The sequence below is a fragment of the Glycine max genome, chromosome 14, assembly GCF_000004515.6.
Source record: "Glycine max cultivar Williams 82 chromosome 14, Glycine_max_v4.0, whole genome shotgun sequence".
Taxonomy (NCBI): domain Eukaryota; kingdom Viridiplantae; phylum Streptophyta; class Magnoliopsida; order Fabales; family Fabaceae; genus Glycine; species Glycine max.
The window spans coordinates 43,420,663-43,443,555 of record NC_038250.2 but is presented as its reverse complement, the minus strand read 5'-3'; the positions used below and the strand labels follow the sequence as shown (position 1 = coordinate 43,443,555).

At 31.2% G+C, this 22,893-nt stretch overlaps 3 protein-coding genes across 3 annotated transcripts; 2 read left to right on the top strand and 1 right to left on the bottom strand.

The window, feature by feature from the left end:
* The first annotated feature begins 4,626 nt into the window (after nucleotides 1-4,626).
* On the top strand, nucleotides 4,627-6,351 carry LOC102666209 (uncharacterized). The gene is made up of 4 exons (XM_006596809.1): nucleotides 4,627-4,692; nucleotides 5,114-5,233; nucleotides 5,321-5,931; nucleotides 6,033-6,351. Exons 1-4 carry the CDS (start codon nucleotides 4,627-4,629, stop codon nucleotides 6,349-6,351), a joined length of 1,116 nt encoding a protein of 371 aa, XP_006596872.1.
* Nucleotides 6,352-7,021: 670 nt separating this feature from the next.
* On the top strand, nucleotides 7,022-7,730 carry LOC102666071 (uncharacterized). Its single transcript, XM_006596808.1, has 2 exons — nucleotides 7,022-7,564; nucleotides 7,644-7,730. The coding sequence occupies exons 1-2, from the start codon at nucleotides 7,022-7,024 to the stop codon at nucleotides 7,728-7,730; spliced, it is 630 nt and encodes a 209-aa protein (XP_006596871.1).
* A 2,675-nt stretch (nucleotides 7,731-10,405) lies between these two features.
* Nucleotides 10,406-13,756, bottom strand: LOC102665943 (protein MAIN-LIKE 1-like). The gene is made up of 3 exons (XM_006596807.1): nucleotides 13,619-13,756; nucleotides 10,661-11,320; nucleotides 10,406-10,567 (listed from the first exon to the last, which is right to left on the bottom strand). The coding sequence occupies exons 1-3, from the start codon at nucleotides 13,754-13,756 to the stop codon at nucleotides 10,406-10,408; spliced, it is 960 nt and encodes a 319-aa protein (XP_006596870.1).
* Between the last annotated feature and the right edge of the window lie 9,137 nt (nucleotides 13,757-22,893).

Here is a 22,893-nt window from a genome sequence, read left to right as displayed (position 1 = left end):
AAATTAAAAGGACTAAAATTAAACTTTCAAATTTTTAGCATAACCAAAAACATATTTTACCTTAAAGAGTAAAATGTCCGACCAAATAAACATAAAAGGAACAAAATATATATATAAAAAATAGTCAATAAAAGATAAAATTGATGATAACTAAAAAAATTAAAAACACTAGGAGAACTAAATTCACATAATACAATTACATCCAATTCCTTTAAAATCACTACAAAATTATATTTGGCGGAGTAAAATCACAAAAACAGCCAAAACTCCAACAAATACAATTACATCCTACTGCATATTACAGCAGCTCTACACAAAAAAAAAAAAAACAAAAAAAAAATTGTAAAAATAAATAATATCTGAGAAGTGTTAGTAATAAATTACAAAAAATATTTTATTTGACCCCTCCAACAAATTTTGTCAAACTCAACTACTATATATATATATAACTCAAATAGTATACATGGATATACTCTAATATGCAAGTTTCATGGTAGAATGTTCTAGTGAAAGCAACAAGAATAAGTACAAGTAACAAGGGCAAGAGAATAAAGGTAACTAAAGAATGAAGAACATTGACGGATGTTACATTGCAATAGTCAAGAAAAAGATATAACACGAATGCCTTGATTCCATCCAATGACTGTAGTAACAATGATAAATTCCTCAGTCAAATGATGACAGAAGGAATCTTGATATTTTGTTTTTGGCTTAATACCTAATTCGATCTCTTAGTTTTTTTGAGAATGTATTATTAATTTTTTAATTTTACCCTGTTGGTTCACGTTGTCAGATCTATTAATTAGATTGACAAAAATATTATAAGTGACATTTAGGAATATATTTTTATTTTTTTTATGATGTGTACATATAATGATGGTTAATTAAAAATTTCCACTATATTTAATATTATATTTTTATTCCTATGTGTGATTTGTTTTATCTTCCTCGCCATCACTATCAATGGTCAATGACCCGTCGTCCACGTTGCCATTGAACGACCTCGCCACCTCGCACGAAGCCGCCAACAACCAACAACTCACCCTGACGAACCATCATCCTCGACTACCTTCTCAAATCTCAGATCTCAAATCTCAAAGCTTCTCAGTCACCCAGCGCCTTCGATGCTTCTTAGATCTTAGATATGCCTCCATCTACATCAATCATGACCTCAACACAGTTGGTCATGCTTGGGAAAATTGCATCAACATTGACGACTTGATGTACATAGGCATCGAGATTCGAGAGCAAAATCGTGGTGGCGAGGGATACCAATGATGTCTGAAAAATAGTCGTGATAAGACTTGGCACCAACGCACTATATCGGACACCAGAAGGGTGAGTGAGATATGCGACGATTGTGGTTGTCATCAATAGTGATTTCAAATCTATGAACATCAGATCGATGAGGATGATCAGCATTTTTTGAATTTTTTAAAAATAACTACAAATAAAGTGGTGGTTAAAAATCATCGCTATATGTTTACATCATAAAAAACCATTAAAAATATCTTTAATGACCACATATGACATCTTTGTGAATCAATTAAACAAATCTGATAATAAGGACCCAATTGGATAAAATTTGAAAGCTAAGGGAACCAATTACATACTATCACAATCGGGGTCGCGACAAGGTGGCGAAAAAATATATGTTAAAATCAGAGGAGTCACCACCAATATTTATTTTAGAAAAATCATTAAAAATCATTAAAAATGATGTTCGAAATCATAAAACGGGTTTAGGAATCCATTACACATAGGGAAGGTACTAACACTTTACAACATTCATCCAAAGATGGTTTACCTCTAAATAATTAAGCAAATTATTTATAAGCTTTAAAAATATTTCTCACCCAAAACTAATTAAAAAGAGATTTATGTATATTTATTTAAATGATTATTATGAAAAAGAAATATTAGTATTATTTTTTATTTTTTTAGCTCAACAAGAGTAGTCTGGTATTTCTACGTATTTTCACGTGCAATAAAAGAATAAGAGTTATGTTGTAATTCTTTGTAGAAAATATTTGTAAATTGATATTTTTATATTCTTAATTTTGTTATAAGTTTTTTTGTTTACTTAATTATGAAATTTTTATTTTGGTAGTAAATTAAATTTGATTTAATAGGATCAATTAAAAGAGAAGTTTTAAAACATCAAATCGTCACACAACTTATGTTTCAACATCTCAAAATTAAAAAGATGTCACATCCAATTAATCCTTCTTGTAATCAAGATTTTGGTATTGCTATGATTGAAATTGATCAAGACCGAAATTTTAATACCCCAAATTATCACAACTTGTACCCTCAAAATTTTTCGAGAATAAAAAAATGTACATCTAATCAACCTCGTTTTTTACCTTGATAATTCCATTGATTTAAAAAGCTATTTTTATTAATTATAAACGCTTAACTTTAGAACTAAGTGTCACCAATATTTTATGATTATTTTATATTAAAAGAAACAACAACTTTTAATTAGAAGTATTTTGAACAGTTCCTACATATGTAAATAATAATAACGAAAACATTCGAATTAACATCTAACACTATAAAATATAACCAAACTAACGAATAAGAAAATTGCAATTTAAAAGAACATCGTGAGAAAACACAAGGCTTCACAACCGTGCTATCTATTCCACACTTGTCATTATACCATCAGGGCATCACAAAATAAAAGTGGATATAACAGGTGCAAAGAAAACATGGCAATGGAGATAAACACAGACGTTTTCGTGCTTACACGTTAAAACCAAACACAGACGAATACATAAAAAAAAAAAAATCACAAAAACATAAGCGACAGTAAGCACAGTGATAAAAACTTACGGCCTTTTTACTAAAATGGATTAAAAACTAAAATTAATTATAATGGATTTGTCAATAAAATATTTATCAAAATAGACAATTTTTACCACAAAAGAATGTAGGAGACATCATTCTGAGTAACACTTATACTTTTTATTTGTTCTGTAGCAGAATGGGTCACCTAAGATGCTCCATCCTGTCAAGTATTTAGAATCAGTTAAGTCAATACTAAATACATGCTTAATGACTACATTTATAGACACATTTTTACTCAAGTTACCATCTAGGATAAGGATATTTTTAGGCGGAAAGAACTACAAAAGAAGGTATATTTAGTAAACTAAGAGGTGTAAATAGAAATCACCTTTCTTTCTTTCCAAATGTCCGTCTGTTTCAATGTTTCAAGCCACATTTGTAAGAATATGAAATTGGGAATATCATATTCTCAAGTTTGGTGCAAATTTTGTGGACTATTTGATTTTCGGGAATGTAAAATACTTTCAATTATTTTGTTGCTTATTCCCATGAAAAAGGGTGGATATATTGGATTATGATGGAAATAAAAGTTATTTTCTATAATAACTATCATACCCTACATCATTGTGTGACATTTTATTTAATTTTTAATTATTATTTTAATTTATTAGTGTCAAACAAACATGTTCATGAAAAAGATATTTTCTAGCATAATATTCCCGAAAATGTGATTCCAAGGAATAAACTTTGATACCTTAAAATAAACATCCCCTTATATTTTGATCGATTATTGTCTTAGATATTTACTTTGTGCACTTTTCAATTTTTTGAATATTCCTAAATTACCCTTTCATATTATAACTTTTCATAATAGGTATTTCATAATACAATGCAATCCAAAAATATATTTCAAAACACCTATTCTAGAAGAAAAAAAATTCAAAAATAGTGTTCCGAAATAAGTATTCTAGAAAATGTTTTGAAATTTACAAATTTATTATAGAATATTCATTCTACAATGCACTTGCAAGCTAGAAATGTATTTTGAAACACGTATTTCAGAGGGAAAAAAATTCAGAAACATTATTCTGAAATACGTATTTTACAACACATTTCAAAATTTACAAATCTACTATGAAACATTAATTCTATAATACACTTATAAATCTGAAATGTATTCTAAAATACCTATTTTAAGAGGGGGAAAAATAAGAAGTTATGCATTATAAAATAAGTATTCCATGAAACATTTTTAATTTTACAAAGTGTATTCCATAATAGACTTCAAAATCCTTAAATGTGTTTGAACACCCACATAAAGAATCCATTACTCAGCACTCCACAGAAGCCAAACACCACAATAGACCAAAACATTTTTAACCAAAAAACGAACATCACTTACCTTCATTGGCATCGTGCCTAGTGGGTGAGGTCACAAACCATTTCGCCTATGTCACATGACTGAGGGTGAGTGACGTTGTTGCAACAACTGTCACGTGAGATTTTCCGACTGAGGGAAAGTGGGTACCTGACAATCACGTGGGGCTGAGACATTTGGGGGAAAAGAGTGTTAAGACTATTAAGAGTAATTTTGTCCACACGATTAAAATGGAAAATCAGGAAAGAGAAATGCAGAAAGTAAATGCCATTGTCTTAATAAGTCCACACGGGCAAAGTCCGCTTCTTATTTGGGAATTGCTTGGAGCACCCAACATTTTGGCTGGACCACCCAACAAATTTCTTAAATGTCGAAAATACCCTTATGGTATTTTCAATTTTAAATACCAGTAGGATTTTTTTATTTCTGTTTTTTCCTAAAATTTCCGTAAGTCAATGTACGTTGCTTCCGTTAAGGGCTGTTTGGAAGCGTATTTGTTCTTCGATGGTGTACATGCTTTGGTGAGGAGTATACGGTGGATTTTGGTCGGTTTTCATTGTCGGAGAAGAAGAGGTATGAGAAAAAGTTATGGATTGGTGATCCGTATGAGTCATACGGATCACCAATCCGTATGACCATACAGTTTTTTTTTGTTTTGTTTTCAATTGTTAAATTAATTATTAATAATTTAGTTAATTTATGTTTTTAGTAATTTTTGTAATATTACATTGCTTAAAAATGAATATACTAATGATTAATAATTAAATAAATTTATATGAGAATGATTATGTATTTAATGTTTTTTATTGAAGGATGTATTTATTAGATTTATATGACATTTTAATGAAAAAGTCCTATAAAATATTTATTGTGTAAACAACTATATTTGTGTGAATTGAATTTGAATTTGTTGTTATTGAATTTGTTAAATGGTTTATTAAGATCGATGAAGACCAATGGATGTATGATAATATCATATCTGAAGAAGTTGAAATGAATGTCAAAAATGAGGAAGATGCTGGCGTTAAAGTTGATTGCTCTGATGCTTTTAATACTTTTGAGGTATTTGTGCAATTTGTTGTTGTTGGTACAGTAATTATATTACATAGATATTTACTCATGGCAAAGCAGATTTGAATTGTGCTCTAGTTGTTTGGTAGTCGTGAGAAAGTTTTACAATGGGCTCGATCGTTGGCTCATGACATCAGATTTGTTGTCGTTATAATGAGGTCCGACACCAATACCGATGTTCGAGGAAGAGCCTCATTTCTGTTGATAGCTTGTGAAAGGAGTGGGCAGTATAGGCCTAAGAAACATAATCTGGTAAGAGCATGCACTGGCAGTAGAAAATATGGATGCTCGTTTAAGTTGCGTGCAAAGCTAGTTTCGGGAGGAGATGGCTGGATGGTGAAGTTAATTTGTGGGATTCACAATCACGAAATGGCAAAGTCATTGGTTGGGCATCCATATGCAAGTCGACTCACAAAGGATGAGAAGAATGTTGTTGTCGATATGACAAAGTCCATGGTGAAGCCAAGAAATATTTTGTTGACGTTGAAGGAGCACGATAACAACAATTATACAACAATCAAACAAATTTACAATACCAAACATGCTTATCGTTCTTCCATAAGAGGAAGTAACACCGAAATGCAACAATTGATGATGTTGCTTGATCGAGATCAATATATTCAGTGGCATAGGGTGAAGGATGATAATGTTCTACGTGACTTGTTTTGGAGTCATCCTAATGCAATAAAGTTAACCAATTCTTGTAATTTGGTTTTCTTGATCGACAGTACCTACAAAACAAATAGGTACAAACTTCCGTTGCTTGATATTGTTGGTGTTACACCAACAGGAATGACATTCTCCGCTGTTTTGCTTACTTGGAAGGAGAATGTCTTAATAATGTTGTTTGGGCTCTAGAGCGATTTCGGTGTCTTTTCATGAGAATTGATGCTATCCCCAGGGTTATTGTGACTGACAGAGATTTTTCTTTGATGAATGCAATGAAAATTGTATTCCCGGATTCTACGAACTTGCTGTGTCGATTCCATATTGACAAGAATGTCAAGGTAAAGTGCAAAACCCTGGTTGCTCAAAAGAATGCATGGGATTATGTGATGGAGGCTTGGGGGAGTTTGGTTGATTGTCCCAATGAGAGTTCTTTAGATTAGTACCTTAAAAACTTTGAAATGGCTTGCTCTTCGTGGCATATGTTTATGGACTAAGTGTGTCAAACATAGGTCATTCCACACAAAGAAAGATTTGTGAAAGCATGGACAAACAAAGTGATGCATCTAGGAAACACAACCACTAAGACGTATGAATATTGATTTTTGTTTGTTTTCATTTGTTGAAGTGAATATCTAAATGACAATGATGCGATTGTTTACATGTTTTTGTATATTTCATCTATAGGGTTGAGACTGCTCATTGGTCACTAAAGAGACTCCTACAAAACTCTGTGGGTGACATATGCAATGTTTGGGAGGCAATGAATAATATGATGACACTTCAACACACCTAGATTAAAGCATCTTTTGAGACAAACACGCACGTGGTTGGCATGCGTTTAAAGTAACCTTGTACAAAAAACTACTTGGCATGGTATCAAGGTATGCTTTAAATAAAATTGTTGCTAAGTATGAGCATGTAACTTATGCAGGTAAAAACCCTTCACGATGTGGATGTGTCATGAGGAGTACCCATGGTCTTACATGTGCATGTGAGTTATTTAAATATGTTGTTAACTCCATACCACTAGAGACAATTCACATTTTTTGGCGGAGACTCAGTTTTTCATATCAAGGGTTAAGTGAGACACAGGTGGCCATAACTGAGGAGATGGAAACCATATCAAAACGCTTTGAGCAGCTCGATGTTTGTGGTAAAATACATTTGAAGTCAAAGCTGCGAGATATTGCTTACCCTAATATGAACTCCATGTGTCCTCCTCCAGAAAAAGTGAAGACCAAGGGTGCTTCAAAAAAACTGCTTGCCAGAAATCAAAAGTCAACAAAACCCGATCTGTCTTATTTAGAGTATGTTGATGCGTTACACTTTGTGCAAAATAGTAATTTCTTAGTGAAACGCAGTGCATCGTCATGTCAGGACCCAACAAAGAGACGAAATATTCCAATGTTGAATCAATTTCATCCTTGCAATCAGGATTCTATTGAAAACATTATTGATGTCAAAGCATATGGTAATTGTGGTTATCGTGCAATAGTTGTGTTATTGCGTATGGGTGAAGAATCGTGGTCATTGGTGAGGAACCATCTACATAAAGAACTGAGTAGTTGGTCCGAAGAGTATATGAACCTGGTTGGTGGCATAGAGAGATTTGAAGAATTAAAGCGTTCTCTACTTGTTGACGAGTTATCTAAGGTGCGTAATTTTATTATTATATGATTTTTTGTTCAAATAACATTTTAACTAACCACTATTTGTTGTTTGTTACATGTAGGTTACGATGGACAAGTGGATGAATATTACGGATATGGGATACGTCATTGCTTCACGATACAACGTGATCATTGTTTCTCTTTCATGACAACAAAGCATGACATTTTTTCCTCTTAGAAGTCATTCGCCGCCAGATTCTTCTGTTCATCGTGTAATATGCATTGGTCATGTGTATGGAAATCATTTTGTACAGGTAATTGCATAATTATGAATTTATTTAACATGCTAAAAATTTAGTTGTGTATCTAACGTTCAATTACCACTGTCGTTATGTAACAGGTTTTTTTACGAGACCACTGTCCTTTACCACTAGTGGTGTTGCTGTGGAGTACACATTATCATTCTCAGGAAAAACAGTGGCCCACTCCGTACATAGCTAGAATGCAGCGTTACACAAGTTTGCCTAGGCTAAATACCGAATTTGTTGATTTAGGTGAATCATGAACATGAAATTTTGTTAGCATTGACGTTTTTGTAAATTATTATTCGTTTTACATTCAGAATTTTGTTGTCAATCACTATTTTTAAAAGATACAAAACAATTAAAGGCTTTATAAATAATAATCATACGGTTTCATTTGCTAATTTTGCAAACATTACATTAACTTGAACATAGTGGACACGAATTTAAACATTACATTAGCTTGAACATACTGGAAACAAATAAAATTTGCATTAAAAACTATAATTAAGTAATACTAACTTTGCATTCAATCATGTTCCGATCGAGACACGTCGTCTTCCATTTCCAGTATCTATTTACTAAAAACAGCTAAAATTTTTATTAGACCATATTGTTTCCAGTAGTTAGACTGTACTAAGACCTTTAGCACGTCATCGTTAGTTTTCAACTCAATAATTTCAAATTTGATAACTTTATTTGAATACTCATAGTGGCTTGGTTGTCGAAAAAATAATCGTTTTACCATTTGTGATTCATGAATACCATAAGGGGGAATCCCATGAGGTGCAACTTGCTTGATAAAATCTTCAATTCATCGGTGGTACATCCGAAAGGAATGTCAAACTTCTTTGGATTTTTTCCTAAGAACGAGTAACCAACAAACTCATTTGTGCATGACATGTTCCACCTCCCGTTGTAATATACCAGGGCATCATGAGTAGGGGTCATAGTGGCTTGAAGTAAGTTTAATATACCATCTGGTGTTCTACCAATGATGCATAATAACTCAATCGGACCAACACACAAAAAATTATCATTACATGTTAACATTGTGTTAACATCATCATCATTTTTCAGTTGCATACATTGAAAGCGAAATTGGTTACCTGTATCTGTGAATGGCTGCCAGTAATAAATTTCATTCAAATATTGTTTGTCGGTTAGCTGAAGGGTATTGTGTATTCTGGTTTTTAGGGTTTGAAAATCACAATCATTAGGTACTCGAATGGGTACTGGAGTGGAGGCTTGAAAATAAACACCATTATTGTTCTGAATGATCGATCCATTTGGAAAATAAAACCCAATCTGGAGTTCACAATCATCTGACTGCTTGTTTCTCCAAAAAAATGTCATACTTTGTTCTACAAATTGGGCTGCGAGAAAATGTGTGATTTATTAGAGTATTGTCGTCTCTCATATATATATAGGTGGTTTTTACTAAGATTGCTTCAATTTTTTTGAAAAAAATAAAGACGCGTGCACATGGTTTCCGTGGAGTGTTGTCAACTACACCAATGTGCTGTCAAACTTTATGTTGCAATAGAATGTGTTGTCAAGTCTGACAATGGCATGTCACGCTTTATCTGACTACACATGCATCTGACAATGTGTTGTCAATTCTAACAACGATGTATCATACATGCATAATTTATTTTAATTGTTTCATTTAATTTATTTATTAACGCAACAATTATATAATAATTAAGGATAAAAAAATCACAACAATTTATATCACATAATGATTAAATTAAAATAAACAAGTGTCACTGCCGATAATTAAATATACAAAAAAAATAAAAGATCCAAATAAATAAATTCCCAAAAATTATAAACCGAAAATCTACAAAGCCAAAGTAAAACTTCAATGTCCGTCCGTATGCTGCCTTTGCCTGGATCTGTGGGCTACAGTTGGCTGGCCAGTGTAGCGTCTTGCGATGCCCACACATTCTTCAACAATAGTGTAGGCTTCTGTTCCTTCAGTCAAAATCCTCAGGTTCAGTAACCTATCCAACCTATCAGCAATTGCTGCAAAGTCATCCTAGCAATTGAAATCAAATAAACATAACAATTGTTAGTAATCAAATACTAAACAAAGCAAAAAACAAAAAAGAATGCAAAAAATAAAATATTACCATTGCATGCCGAAGATCATGCTGATCAATGCCTGCCTCAGTAGGTGCCGCTGCCGCCATCGGTTGCTGATACATATGTGACTCACCAAATTCTTCATGTTGTTGAACCAACGGTACTCTAGTAGGATCCCCTAGCCGTGACAGACTGATGAATGGGTGCGAGAAAGCATAAAACCAATCTAGGTAATCTGGCGAACAATGGCCCGACACTGCACATAATTGTCCTACAGGTGCAACATACTCACCAAACTGCATCCATCTATCATCAATTTCTGCAATAGACAACGAAGACACAACAGGGTGTGGCGAAATAGTTTGGATGTAACTGAACTGTCGTACCACCCTCTCCGGTTGATAAATGACCATCAAGGGGCCCCATCTGAGATGGCCGAAAAACAATGAGATGACCTCAAATTCTCTAAATGCACGGTGGTCATCGTATGGAATCTAGCACACAGCGTCAAGGGTCAGTCTATCCAGACGCCTTCGATATGTGGCCAGCGGCAGTGCCTTGCTAGAGGTCCAACGACATGCACGCGGTCTCCTCTCGTCGTAATCCTCGACAGGAACAGTGGAAGCAATGGATGGAAAATGCTCGTAAATCCAACACTACATATATTTTACAAACATATTTATTAAAATACACGATAACATATAATAATAAACTTCAATTTCAAAACTTTTCGTCACATCTTAACTAACATGTAACAGAGTGATATATCCTGCAAGCTGCCTTGTCGTGCTCTTCAACGCGTCATTTAAATTATCATACATGTGCACAAGTGCAGCAATGCCCCAAGCGTAACCCGCACTCTGCGTCAGGTCACGCAATGCATCCAAGAATACCACGTGCATGTGTGTGACACTCTTGTTAGCAAAGATTGTGCATCCAAGGAGATGCAACAAATACGCTCGCGCTACTACAATCCAGTCACATTCCTCAATCTTCAGCTCATATAAATCGCACAGCCATGATAGTCGCACATAAGACCCATGACACTGAATGGTCTCAGCTGTAGCCTCTACAGCACTGACCTCGAGTAACTCCACCAACATCTCGACAGCGTCGTCAACATGAAGTTGCTTGAAGTTGTGGAATGCCTCGAGAACAGGCAAATGTAATAATGACGCAACGTCATCCAAAGTGATAGTCACATCTCCGACAGGCAAATGGAAACTATTAGTTTCCTTATGCCAACATTCCACAAAAGCAGACATTAATCCCCGATCGCCTGTATCTAGGGAACAAGCGATCAAAGGACTTAGCCCATTGGCCACCACTAGACCTTCAATCTCTGGGGCAGGCCTCCCGAACTTAACCATCTTCCTTCCATGGGAAGATAGCTTCAACTCAGGACGTTTCTACAAACAATTTTACAACTGACGTAAACAAATAATTAACTTGTCAACTACGTTCTTTATGTTTTTTAAAAATTACATACCTCTCAATTCCACACTCTGAAAGCAATGTGATTTTCAAAATCACTCAGTACAGATGTGTCATGGGATCCGCCTGAAAAAACCTCAACATGACCAACACCTTCTTCAACAGGTGCTTCTGGCTAGTCGTCGACCAATTCATCCTCGACCGTAGGAGGATCCTCCATAACAACCTGTTGTTGTCGCTGCCTACGTGCTGATGCAGTAGGCCTTCACCGCGGGGGGCATCATCGTCACTATCGTCTCTCCTCCCCAACACTTTTCCTCTTGCGCGCCTTAAAGCGCGACCAAGACCTCTAGTTCTAACCATTATCTGCATAATAATTATTCTATTTTTTATATTCAATTGCCTAAACTATAATAAACGATTTCAATCATTTTTAATTTTCACATCAAAATTACTTTTTAGAACAAATTTTAATTTATTTAAATATAGTATTATTTTCCAAATCTTAGGTAATCTCATCTTAGTTTTAATTTGAAAAATCTAATCTAATCTAATCTTATTCTTAATTTAGGAAAACTAATCTAATCTTAGTCTTAAGTTGTGAAATCTAATCTAATCTAATCTTACTATTAATATAGGAAATCTAATATAATCTTAGTAATCTAATCTTACTCTTCATATAGATATCTAATCTATTATTCCTAATCTAATCAAATGCAATGTTATATTAACAAACATAATTAAATAAAATAACAAGCCAATTAATCAACAACACTAACCAAATCAGGCCATACATAACTGATTTTCATTAATCATTAAATTTCACAAATGATTACCACGCTACAAAAAATAATTACAATTTATTAACAAAATGAGTAAACTAAAAACATTTCAAAATAAATACAACAAAATTAAATTAATGAACTGCATTTTTTATTTATTCTAAACAAATATATTACAAAAAATTTCAGCCTTCTTTTATAAATTTCAAAATAACAAAAAAAACCATACGCGGATCAATTGTTTATAAAACAATTTTTTTTAAAAAAAAACATTTTACCTACAAAAAAAAATTAATACAAAAATTTTAAAAGAAACCATACTATCAGTAATCCGTAAGGGTTATAAATTTTTTTTTTAAAAAAAAAACATACGAATCTAGGTTATAAATTTTTTCTTAAAAAAATCACTGATCGGTATGGGTTAATTTTTTTTAAAAAAAACATACGGATCTGGGTTATAAATTTTTTCTATAAAAAACCATATGTATGGGTTATAAAATTGTTGTTAAAAAAACCCAGTGATCTGTATGGGTTTTTTTTTTTTTTAACAATTGGGTTATAAATTTATTTTTTTTTAAAAAAACCATATGGATCAGTTATCTGTATGGGTTAAAATTTTATTTTTATAAAATATATACGGATCAATGATTCGTATGAGTTATAATTTTTTTTTAAAAAAAAATCACACGGATCAGTGATTCGTATGGGTTACAAATTTTTTTTTAAAAAATAACTTACGGATCAATGATTCGTATTGGTAAGAATTTTTTTTTAAAAAAAATGATAAGGATTAGGGATCCTTATGGGTCGTCAACTTTTTTTTAAAAAAAAGAATCATATGGATCTGTATGGATAAAAAAATTATTTTTTAAAAAAAAAACCATATGGATCACAGATCTGTATGGGTCGTAGATTATTTTTAAAATAACCATACGGATCAGTGATCCATATAGGTTATAATTTTTTTTTAAAAAAAACATACGGATCCGTATGGGTTAAACAAAATTTTTATAAAAATAAATATATGAATCAGTAATTCGTATGCTTTATCAAAAAAGATTTAAAAAAAATACCTCTGATTCGTATGGCAATTTTTTTTTAAAAAAAAATTATCAAAATTTCAGCAACACAATATTAAAATTATTAAAAAAACTATATTAAAAAATCCATACAGATCACTGATCTGTATGCTTCACACGGATCTGTATGGGTTTTTGTTGGTAAAACGTCATGCAACAAACACAAAAAAAAAAACAATCACATAGAGCAATATCATCATGCAACAAACTCAACATAACAAAACGCCATTTTGTCAGCAAAACGCCATTTTTTTCGGCAATATGCCATTTTTTCCGGCAAAGCTTCGAAATAAACCAACAACAACAGCAACAAACACCAAAAAACTATTACATACAGTAATTTCATCATGCAACAAACTCAACATAACAAAAAATCATTCAACGACCACAAAGAAGCGAGAGGATCACTAACCTCAAAGGTTGACCAGAAACGAAAGGTTGATCGGGAATGCTGCTCACACAAAGACGAAGAAGCGGCACTACCACGGAGGAAGACGCAAGGTTGACCGGAAGCGCTGCTCACAGGAAGACAAAGAAGTGACACTACCATGGAGGAAGACGCAAGGTTGACCAGAAACGTTACTCACAGGAAGACGAAGAACCAAATGCAAAGAGGAAGAGGAAGAAACGGTCCCGGGAAATGAAGAGAAGAAGAAACAAATGTGACGTATGGACGAAACTTACGCTTTTATATTGTTAGGGTGAAAGACATTTATACCTTTTCACCACACCTGTTGGGTGCCCCAACAAAAATACTGGGTGCAGTAAGTAACACCCTTCTTATTTTATGACTACCAAATTTGTGTTGCGATTGGGCTCAGCCCATACTGATGTATATCGTAGCTTTGGATTATTAGGCTTAGTTTTTTGGATGCAGAAATTTATTTTTTTGATGCGGCGATTATTAGGCTTAGTTATTGTTAGTCTATGCACATTTATGTACATTTGGATTCAAGTATTGGTTTGAAATGCAGGAATTTAGCTGTGCATATTGGGTTTGTGCCATTTTCTCTTTTTAATTAATAAAAAAAATCTAAAGTAAGTTTAGAAAATAAATTTCAAAATATTTAAAATCATGTACATATTTTAATTTCAGACTAGTTCTGAAAAAAAAATCCATTCATATATTAATTCAGAAAAATCATAAAATGACGGTAATTCATTAAGTTAAACCAAAATATTGTCAATCAAATATCTGCTTTATCAAAATCAAACATTTCTCTTAGTAATTAATTTAACTATAAACCTATTTATAAAATTAATTAAGTTTCCGAAGTAACAACAAGTTAAATAAATTAAGTGAAATTAAATTATATATTTTAGTAGTAGCCATAAGTTGGTTGAATAATTAATATAATTTTTTATCATATTGAAATAAAATATTTTCAAATAAAATGAGTTTAATGATTGTCATTTTGAATTCACTTTTTGTTTGATTATTATGAAAATATTGTATTTTGGGAAACACTTGAGATACAAGTACAACGACTTCTTAATTCTTATCTTTTCTAAAAGAAAATAAAAAAAATATAAATTTAGTGATAATATCTTCATATTTACTTTATGTTTAGTTATCATGAAAACTTTTTGTTTTTGGAAATACCTAAGACATGATGAATTGATAATCTCTATTGTTTTGAAAATAAAAGAAATTAATCAACAAATCTATTTCTCATTTTCATAAAGAAATTTATTAAAATTCACCAACCCAAAAGCTTATTTTTCAAATGAAATACATGAATATGATCAATTTTCTGTTATCAAGAGATCTAGTTCAGATGCTCAATGTGAGTAATTGTAAATTTTCTGATATTATCTTAAATTTTTACTTATATCTTTTTTGGAGTTTTTTTTTATTACATTAGGAGATACATAGGCGCAAGAGATCACTCTAATCAAGTTAAAAAATTCACAATTGTTTTATTTTCAAAATACTAGTTATTTTAAACGTAAAAAATGGTAATAATTTTAATTTGTAAACAAGAATATCAATAATTGATAAAAAAATTCAAAACAATTATTTACTTTTGTTCTTTTAGAGGGGTAAAATAAACACATTTTAATGATATTGTAATTTTACACATTTAATTATAAATAAACTCTTTTTATGTCTTTATGAAAAGAGAAAAAAAAAACTTATTTTTATGTCTCGCGACATTAGACGTGGGAGCTAATATCTTCTCTATGTCTCTTCTTGATCTAAATATTTTTTTTTCACAGGAATCAAACATAATGTTGGAGGATTTACAATAATTTACATATTTTTGTTTAATTAATTGAGTTAGGCCCTTGACTATTGGATCTAAATATGATTTTAAATACTATTTTCTTAACATTTTTTATAAAAAAAAAATATTTTCAATGTTTATAAACATTCTGTTTTTTTTCTTCATGTAAGTTTTTTCAATTCGCTGTTTTGTTGCGATTTCAATTGTGTACAGGTCCATAAGTTATATTGGGTAGACTATATGAATAACTCCATATTATCGTTTATATTCATGAGTATACCTAACATGTCTATTGGAATGTGTAAAACCCCAGCAACTACTTCTTCCAACTCTACGTGTCAACCCTTCTCTGTGACATATATTGCATTACACCAAAATTCTCTTATTAATTTTGTCACCTCTTTCCTCTCTACTTCCAATTTTTTTAATTATAATGTGTTTCAAAAACTCTTATTTACAGTTAAAAGGTGAATTATTTCGCTAGAGTAAGTTAATTCAAGCACATATTTAATAATGTTAATATGATGAATGTAATGTGAGTCATCTACGTCGACATAATATGTAAGCATATACGTAGGAACCCATAATCGCATGGTACTTTTATTTTTTATTTGGTCAATGATCGATAAGCTACTGATTCAAAGATTTTTATTCCGGCTTCGTAAAAAAATACTTTATTTTTTGTAGTCTATTCTTTTTCTAAAAATATCAATTGCACTGTATAAGTACTTTTAAATTTACAAAGGTATACAAGTATATATTTAATTTAAATTTTTTCCCAAAATGATGTGGCAGCCATACTCTTCATCTGAGCACATGAGATAATTCCTTGAGTGATATTTCAAACAAAATCAATAAATTAATATACGTCAATAAAAAATTAATAATTGGTTAGGATTGATTTGCATTATTATTGGAAAGATAAATATTGTTGAGGTTTTTTTATGAATTTAATTGGTATGCATTAATATCATAAAGATTTTAACATCATCAATCAATTATAAAATGGAAGTACTATTCTAAAAATTTGAAGTCTACTTTAACTACTTTAAAAGTTACATATATCATAAATTATGATTAATTGATAATGTAAAACAATTGAGTATATAGTCATCAAACTCTTCTATTTTTTTTTTGAAGAATTTGTTAAATATGAATTTTTAAAAGTTTTTATTTTTCAACAGTTCAACGTAATTAACTTGCCGTGAGAATCCGAAAGAGAGTACTAATTAGTAAATAGTTTAGAAACTGACAATATTTTTATGCTCATTTAATCATAAATTTAATAATAAATTATGATATATGATAAATTTATTAATTTTATAATAAGTATAATTTTTAATTAATTAATAATGTAAATCCTTTCAATGATGCATAATCAATGTAAAAACTCATCCATTATTAACCAATCAAAAAACACTCTTAGTATAATCTTTAAGAAATTATTGAATAAGTCAATAAATTTATCATACACGATAATTTATAATTAAATGAATGTAAAAAAATTACATTAACTTTTATTTTTGTAGATTAATGATTATACATGAATAATATAAAATAATTTTACATTGTTATTCAATCCCTAATTATCTTTAGTATTATTTTTAAAGTAATTATTAATGTAAAATTATTAAACTTATATATATGATAATTTATAATTAATAATAATATAAAATTAATTTACATTTTTTAATGCATAGTTTTTTTTTTCTAATACAACTCTACTTATTTAGACTCTCCATGTGAGTTTTTATCGTGTATATGAAATATTAGATTAAAGCCAATATAATGTGAGGATGAGTTTCATTCTAGCATTTTGCAGCACATGCAGCAGGTACCTTGGGTATTCATTGGATTGGGTTAATCAATTTTTTCACACAATATATTGAGACTATAATTAGATCATTTAAGTACGATTTTTATTGGTTTAAGTTTTCGGATTTATATTTTATGAAATGGATAATATATATATATATATATATATATATATATATATATATATATATATATATATATTCTAAGGTTTGAGAATTTTTTGTTCCCTTAACAAATTAATATACATTAATTAGTATTCTAATCTTGTTATTAATTTTTAATTTTATGATGTATTTTTAGGATATATTTATGAAATTTTCATGTTTTTTGAATTAAAATTTTAAAGTTATTTAAGTATGAGTTAAAATTTGACTCTGTTAGTCTAAACAAGTTTATACAATGAACTAATCATAAATGATTATAGGAATAAATTTAAATTAAAGTGAGTATTATTAATCAATATGTCATTGATTCTAATGAAATTGTCTTTGAATTCATTAAGTAAAATCGAATAATTGAGTCTTGTGAATAAAAAAAATTTAATTGAGATAAAAAATTTATCAATCATGTCCTTCAATATATATTAATCATTAACAAAAGTTAGTAGATGTTTCTAACAATAATCAATCATATATGAATTTAATAAACTTGTTATTTAATCATATTGGTTTAATTTTAATTTTGATTTTATTAAAAGCCAAATCTAAATTAAATCAAATCAAATAATTTTACTTGGATTAAATATTTTCTCCTTTCAAAATCAAACCAAATAGATGTCTGTTACACCGAGGCACCAGAGCATACATTTTCCTTCACAACTGGGTCCTTTAAGTTATGATCATGCAAAATGCATCTCACATTTTTTTTATAAATCCATTGCCTTGGGCCTCCTACGCGCTGATGATAGAGATGCGCATAATTTTGATTTGGATGTTATATTAAAGCATGTCTCCTTAATACATATTTCTTCATGCATGCTTTTTCTTTTTGGACGGGGTTGGTGTGGGTCGGTAATTGAATTTTACGCCCTCTTCTATTTATTTTTTCTTGCTTTGTTTTGGATGAATAAAGGGGCGAGGCCCAACAAACTACAGAACAAAACGTGCGAATTCAATCTTATAATATAAGCATATCCTACTCTAGTACTTTATCGATCTATTTTCTGTTTGGTTTTATTTTTGTACATTATTGTCTACCTTTACTTTATTTTGTTTTATTTGCTTATTCGTTTTTTATATATATTTTTGGTCTTTTGGCTATATGCGAAAGTTTGTGCATGAAATATGGAAGTTAGCTAGCTGTCCCAAATTAAAGGTCAATCTTATCATGCAGTGCAAGTAGACAGACTTTTCCAACAAAAAATAAATCAACGTCTCTTAATCTTAAATGAAGTCCCCTTTTTTCCTCTTAAACCTCCCTTTTTTTAGAAAACATAATATATTATGTAGTTCATGGTGCATTTGAACCATTTCCAAGCAATGGTTAAACATAGTACGTTTGTGATTGAGGTACAAAGTCATTCAATAATGGTCATAGTACGTTTGTGATTGAGGTACAAAGTCATCCAATAATGGTCCTGGACCCAGGTATAGCTAGGCATAGAAGCAATGTCGCATTATAATATAATGTGTTTTTTTATAGTAATATTAATTAGTGCCATGGTACAATCAATTACTTATATATATCTGGGATCATTCTAGTTGATGCCCTAGGCACTAGTAGTAATAAAAACAGACAGATGAAAATGAACTCTTCGATATTGACAAAGATCCAAACGACAACCCATTTAATAATTAACCCAGCATAAATTCATTGGATAGAGTAAATTGTGTTTGGTTTGCATTTTTATTTTCTATTTTCATTTTTTATTTTTATTTTTAAAAGATTTGAATTTTAAAAATATGTTTGGTTTGATTTCTTGATTTCTGTTTTCAAGAAATAAAAACACTAAAAATTGATGTTATATTGATTTCTTGTCTTTTTAGATTTGTTTAAAATTACATTCCTTGTCATCGCGTTTTTGTTTTATTCAGGATGAAATTCCTGTTTTCAACTGAAAATTGGAAATATTTTATTGTTTTCATTTTCTGATTATTTCGTGTTTTTATTTTCACTTAAAATGTTTTCAAACATCCCACCAAATACATTTTCATCACCATTTTCTGTTTTCAGTTAAAATGAAAAAAGAAAACAACCAAACCAAACACCCCACTAGATTATGGCAATAAGTACAATTAAATCCGATTCTTTGCCAAAAAAACTAAATTCAAAAGCCGGAAAATATCAGAGATTTTATTTAGTGGATTTGGTGGTGTGTGAGTAGTAACTAGAGCCATCATTAAGGCATAAATTACAAGCATAAAAACGCAATCTTTTTTCATGGAAAATCTTTCTATGGCACTCTAATAGGTGCCATTACTATTAAATTGAGGAGCTAAATCTCCATCATGCGTGCCTATACGACTCTTAAGAACCCTACCTATATCTATGCATATTCAAGTAAACATATATGAGACGAAAATAATTATAAAAACAAATGTCACAAACCGTGAAATTCCTAGCGTTTGCCCTATATATGAATTCAAATTTCCAACGACCCACTGAGCTTGATTGAACTGATATGAAAATTAAAGCTAGCTTATAAAAAATAAATAAAAAATGTAAGAAAAGATAGAGTGGATATCCTGAACTGTGAATTAGGAAAAAGATAGGGTTTTGTAGAGATGGTGGGTATCAGGGAAATAGAGAAGAGTGTGGGTGGTGGGGATAATAAGTGTAGGCTTAGCACTACCATGAATTGTGACTGAATGATGAATCAGTGCCATGGCATCGTGGCTTGCTGGCAAGTCACATCAATGAAAGAAAAAGGAAAAAAAAAAAAAAAAGGTGTGGGCCAAGTGCATGGTGCAGCGACTGGTTTTTCCTTCCTTAATGGGACCATGCACTGTGTGATTAACAGAAAAGCCACTCAATGGTGGCTGGCGGTTTTTTCAGTTAGAATTGCTTGCTTGCTATTTATTATATCTATGTCCTTTCCATTGGATGAATTGCATTATTCAAGCCAGAAAGTTCAAGTGACATGTATGGTAGCTACTCTAGCGAAGAGGGTTTAAACTTGTTTAGAGATTGAACAATTTATTCTCATAAATGTGAAGTTAGAAATGTAACATCTTCATGTTTATCATGAGTTTTACAAAATTATTTTCGTGTTTTGTTCATGTCCAAATAAATGGCAAATGATTTCCATGGCAAAGTGTGAAAAAAGTTAAAAAGTTATGCTCCTATAATAATATAGGAAGTTGTTTTTCTAGTCTAATTATAACTTTCATTTTTATTTCCTTTTTTATTCTATTTTTTTTAAAAAAAAAGAAAAACAGAATTGTTACTTTCACTGTTTTCTTTTTCAACTTTTGATGAAGCTGCTACTAAGACAATACTTTTTTTTTCTTGTCAATTTCCTCATTCTCATCTAGTCAGTGTGTAGTATAAGCTCATACTCTTAAAGCTTTCCAAGTAGCATGGCTAGGTCTATGGTTTACAGATTTCTTTATTATACATACAATTCTAGTCACTTTAGGTTGTTATCTTTTGCTTAAATATTTTAAAATTAAACGAGAGTTTATATGATACCTCTACAAATTTTAGGATTTTGATATTGTTAGTTTTTTTTACTAGTATTATTAAGTTACATTATCATGTGATTATTTTGATATTCAAGTAATAAATTTATTATATATTTCTATTTAGTCACTATAATTAATTTTTTTTAAAATGAACTTTCTAACCTCACAAAATCAAACCTTAGCAAACATCACAAAGTCAAACCTCAACAAACACTCTAAATTGTCTTTTGTCCTCTTTCTCTCAAAATGCTGAAATTAAACCTCAAATACAGTCGTGAATGTGTCGAAACCCCAAATGTGTTCATGATTGGGAGCATGTTCGTATAACAGTTCCAACATCCATCAATGAGAATTCACACTTTCCGAGGCAATGCTATGTGAGGGAAGCTTTAGAATGAACGTATGCTACGTTCTATTCAACGTTTTTGCAAACACGCACCGTGTTGAAACCCCAAATGCTATTGTGATTTTGTTGTGATTGTCTCGAAACCCCCAAAATATTGTCAAAATTGTGTTGCCTTAGATGCGATGTGAGATAGGTTGACCACTATTATGGCAGTCATGGGTGGTGCAACAATAGAGGGTTTAACAAGAAGAGGGAAAGGCCAAGAGCAAGAGAGGGAGAAAAAGCAACGGAAGGGGAAACAGAGTCCAGACGAATTTTTTTCTAAAAATTGATGGGATGAAAGAATACAAAGAGAACACACATACAAACAGTGTAGTCAAGAAACATTTTCTAAAAAATTCATGATCATTGCATGATTCGTTGCGCATATAAATACGTGATGGGACGAAAGAATAAATTTTCAAGTTGTGGCTCAAACTCATATATTTAGCAAATAAGAAAGGATAGAAGAATGAAAGAACACTTTCATTACATAAAAGAATCTCTCAAGTCATCTGTTGTTCCTTTTGTCAGACATTCTTTTGTTGGATTTTTTTTTTTACTCCCTTTCTATGTGGAGTGAAGGTCCAAATGAAAAGGTCCGTATGCCTCATTTATTTAAATGGAGAGAGGTCATATTAGAGAGTAAGATCCAGTAAGAGAGACTCATTTGAGGAGATAAAACAGTTACAAATCATTGAAAGAGAAAGAAAGAGAGGAAAAATCATTGTGATTTTCACATATCCACTAGAGAGCGTTTTTCAGATTGGAACTGTAGATTCGTGCACCGTTGGATTAGATCAATTTTTGGACAGCAGGTTCTACGCGCGTGATAATTCAAATTGTTTGGTTTGATCGGGAAAAAGATATATGTAGAGAGAGATAAGTGTTTCACATTATCTACTCTATATTTTAGGGGTTTTATCTTCTTGTCTCTATTGTACCAATTGGGGGTTTGTTTTGATTTGACTGTTTGTAGCATGTTTTAGTGCACTTGTTGGAGGTTCTCTTGTATCTTCATTGATTATAGTGGAGTTATTTCTTTGGTCTGGACAACCCATGGTTTTTACCCTTGCATTGAGGGGGTTTTCATGTTAAACAAATTGCCTCTGTTTTGCGCTCTATATTTTATTGGTGTTCCTCACAGGTTCTTGCAAGTTTGGAGGAATTTATTTCCGCTGCTTATTACTCTGTTATAGAATTTGTTATTGTGTTGGCCTATTTCCCCATCAGAGTGGTATCAAAGCTCTTAGTTAAGGGATTGTTTTTGTACTTGTTTGAACGACGAAGGCACATATGAAGATGGTATCCTTGAGTGGAACAAGCCATCACTTTTGGAAGGGCAAGATGAAGGACTTGCTATTTGTGAAGAATATGCATCTTCCGGTCTTTGGCACACAAAAGCCAAATTCTATGTTTGATGAAGAGTGGGGTTTCGAACATGAACGTGTATGTGGTTTTATTAGGAACTTTGTAGATGAACTCATTTATAATCTTATTTCTCATGAGACACATGCAAGAAATCTATGGCAAACTCTTGAGTCCTTATACTTCTAAATCAGGGAGCAACTAATTATATCTATTAAAGAGCTTTGTTGAATTGAAGTACAAGGACGGGGCTCCATTTACTGAGCAC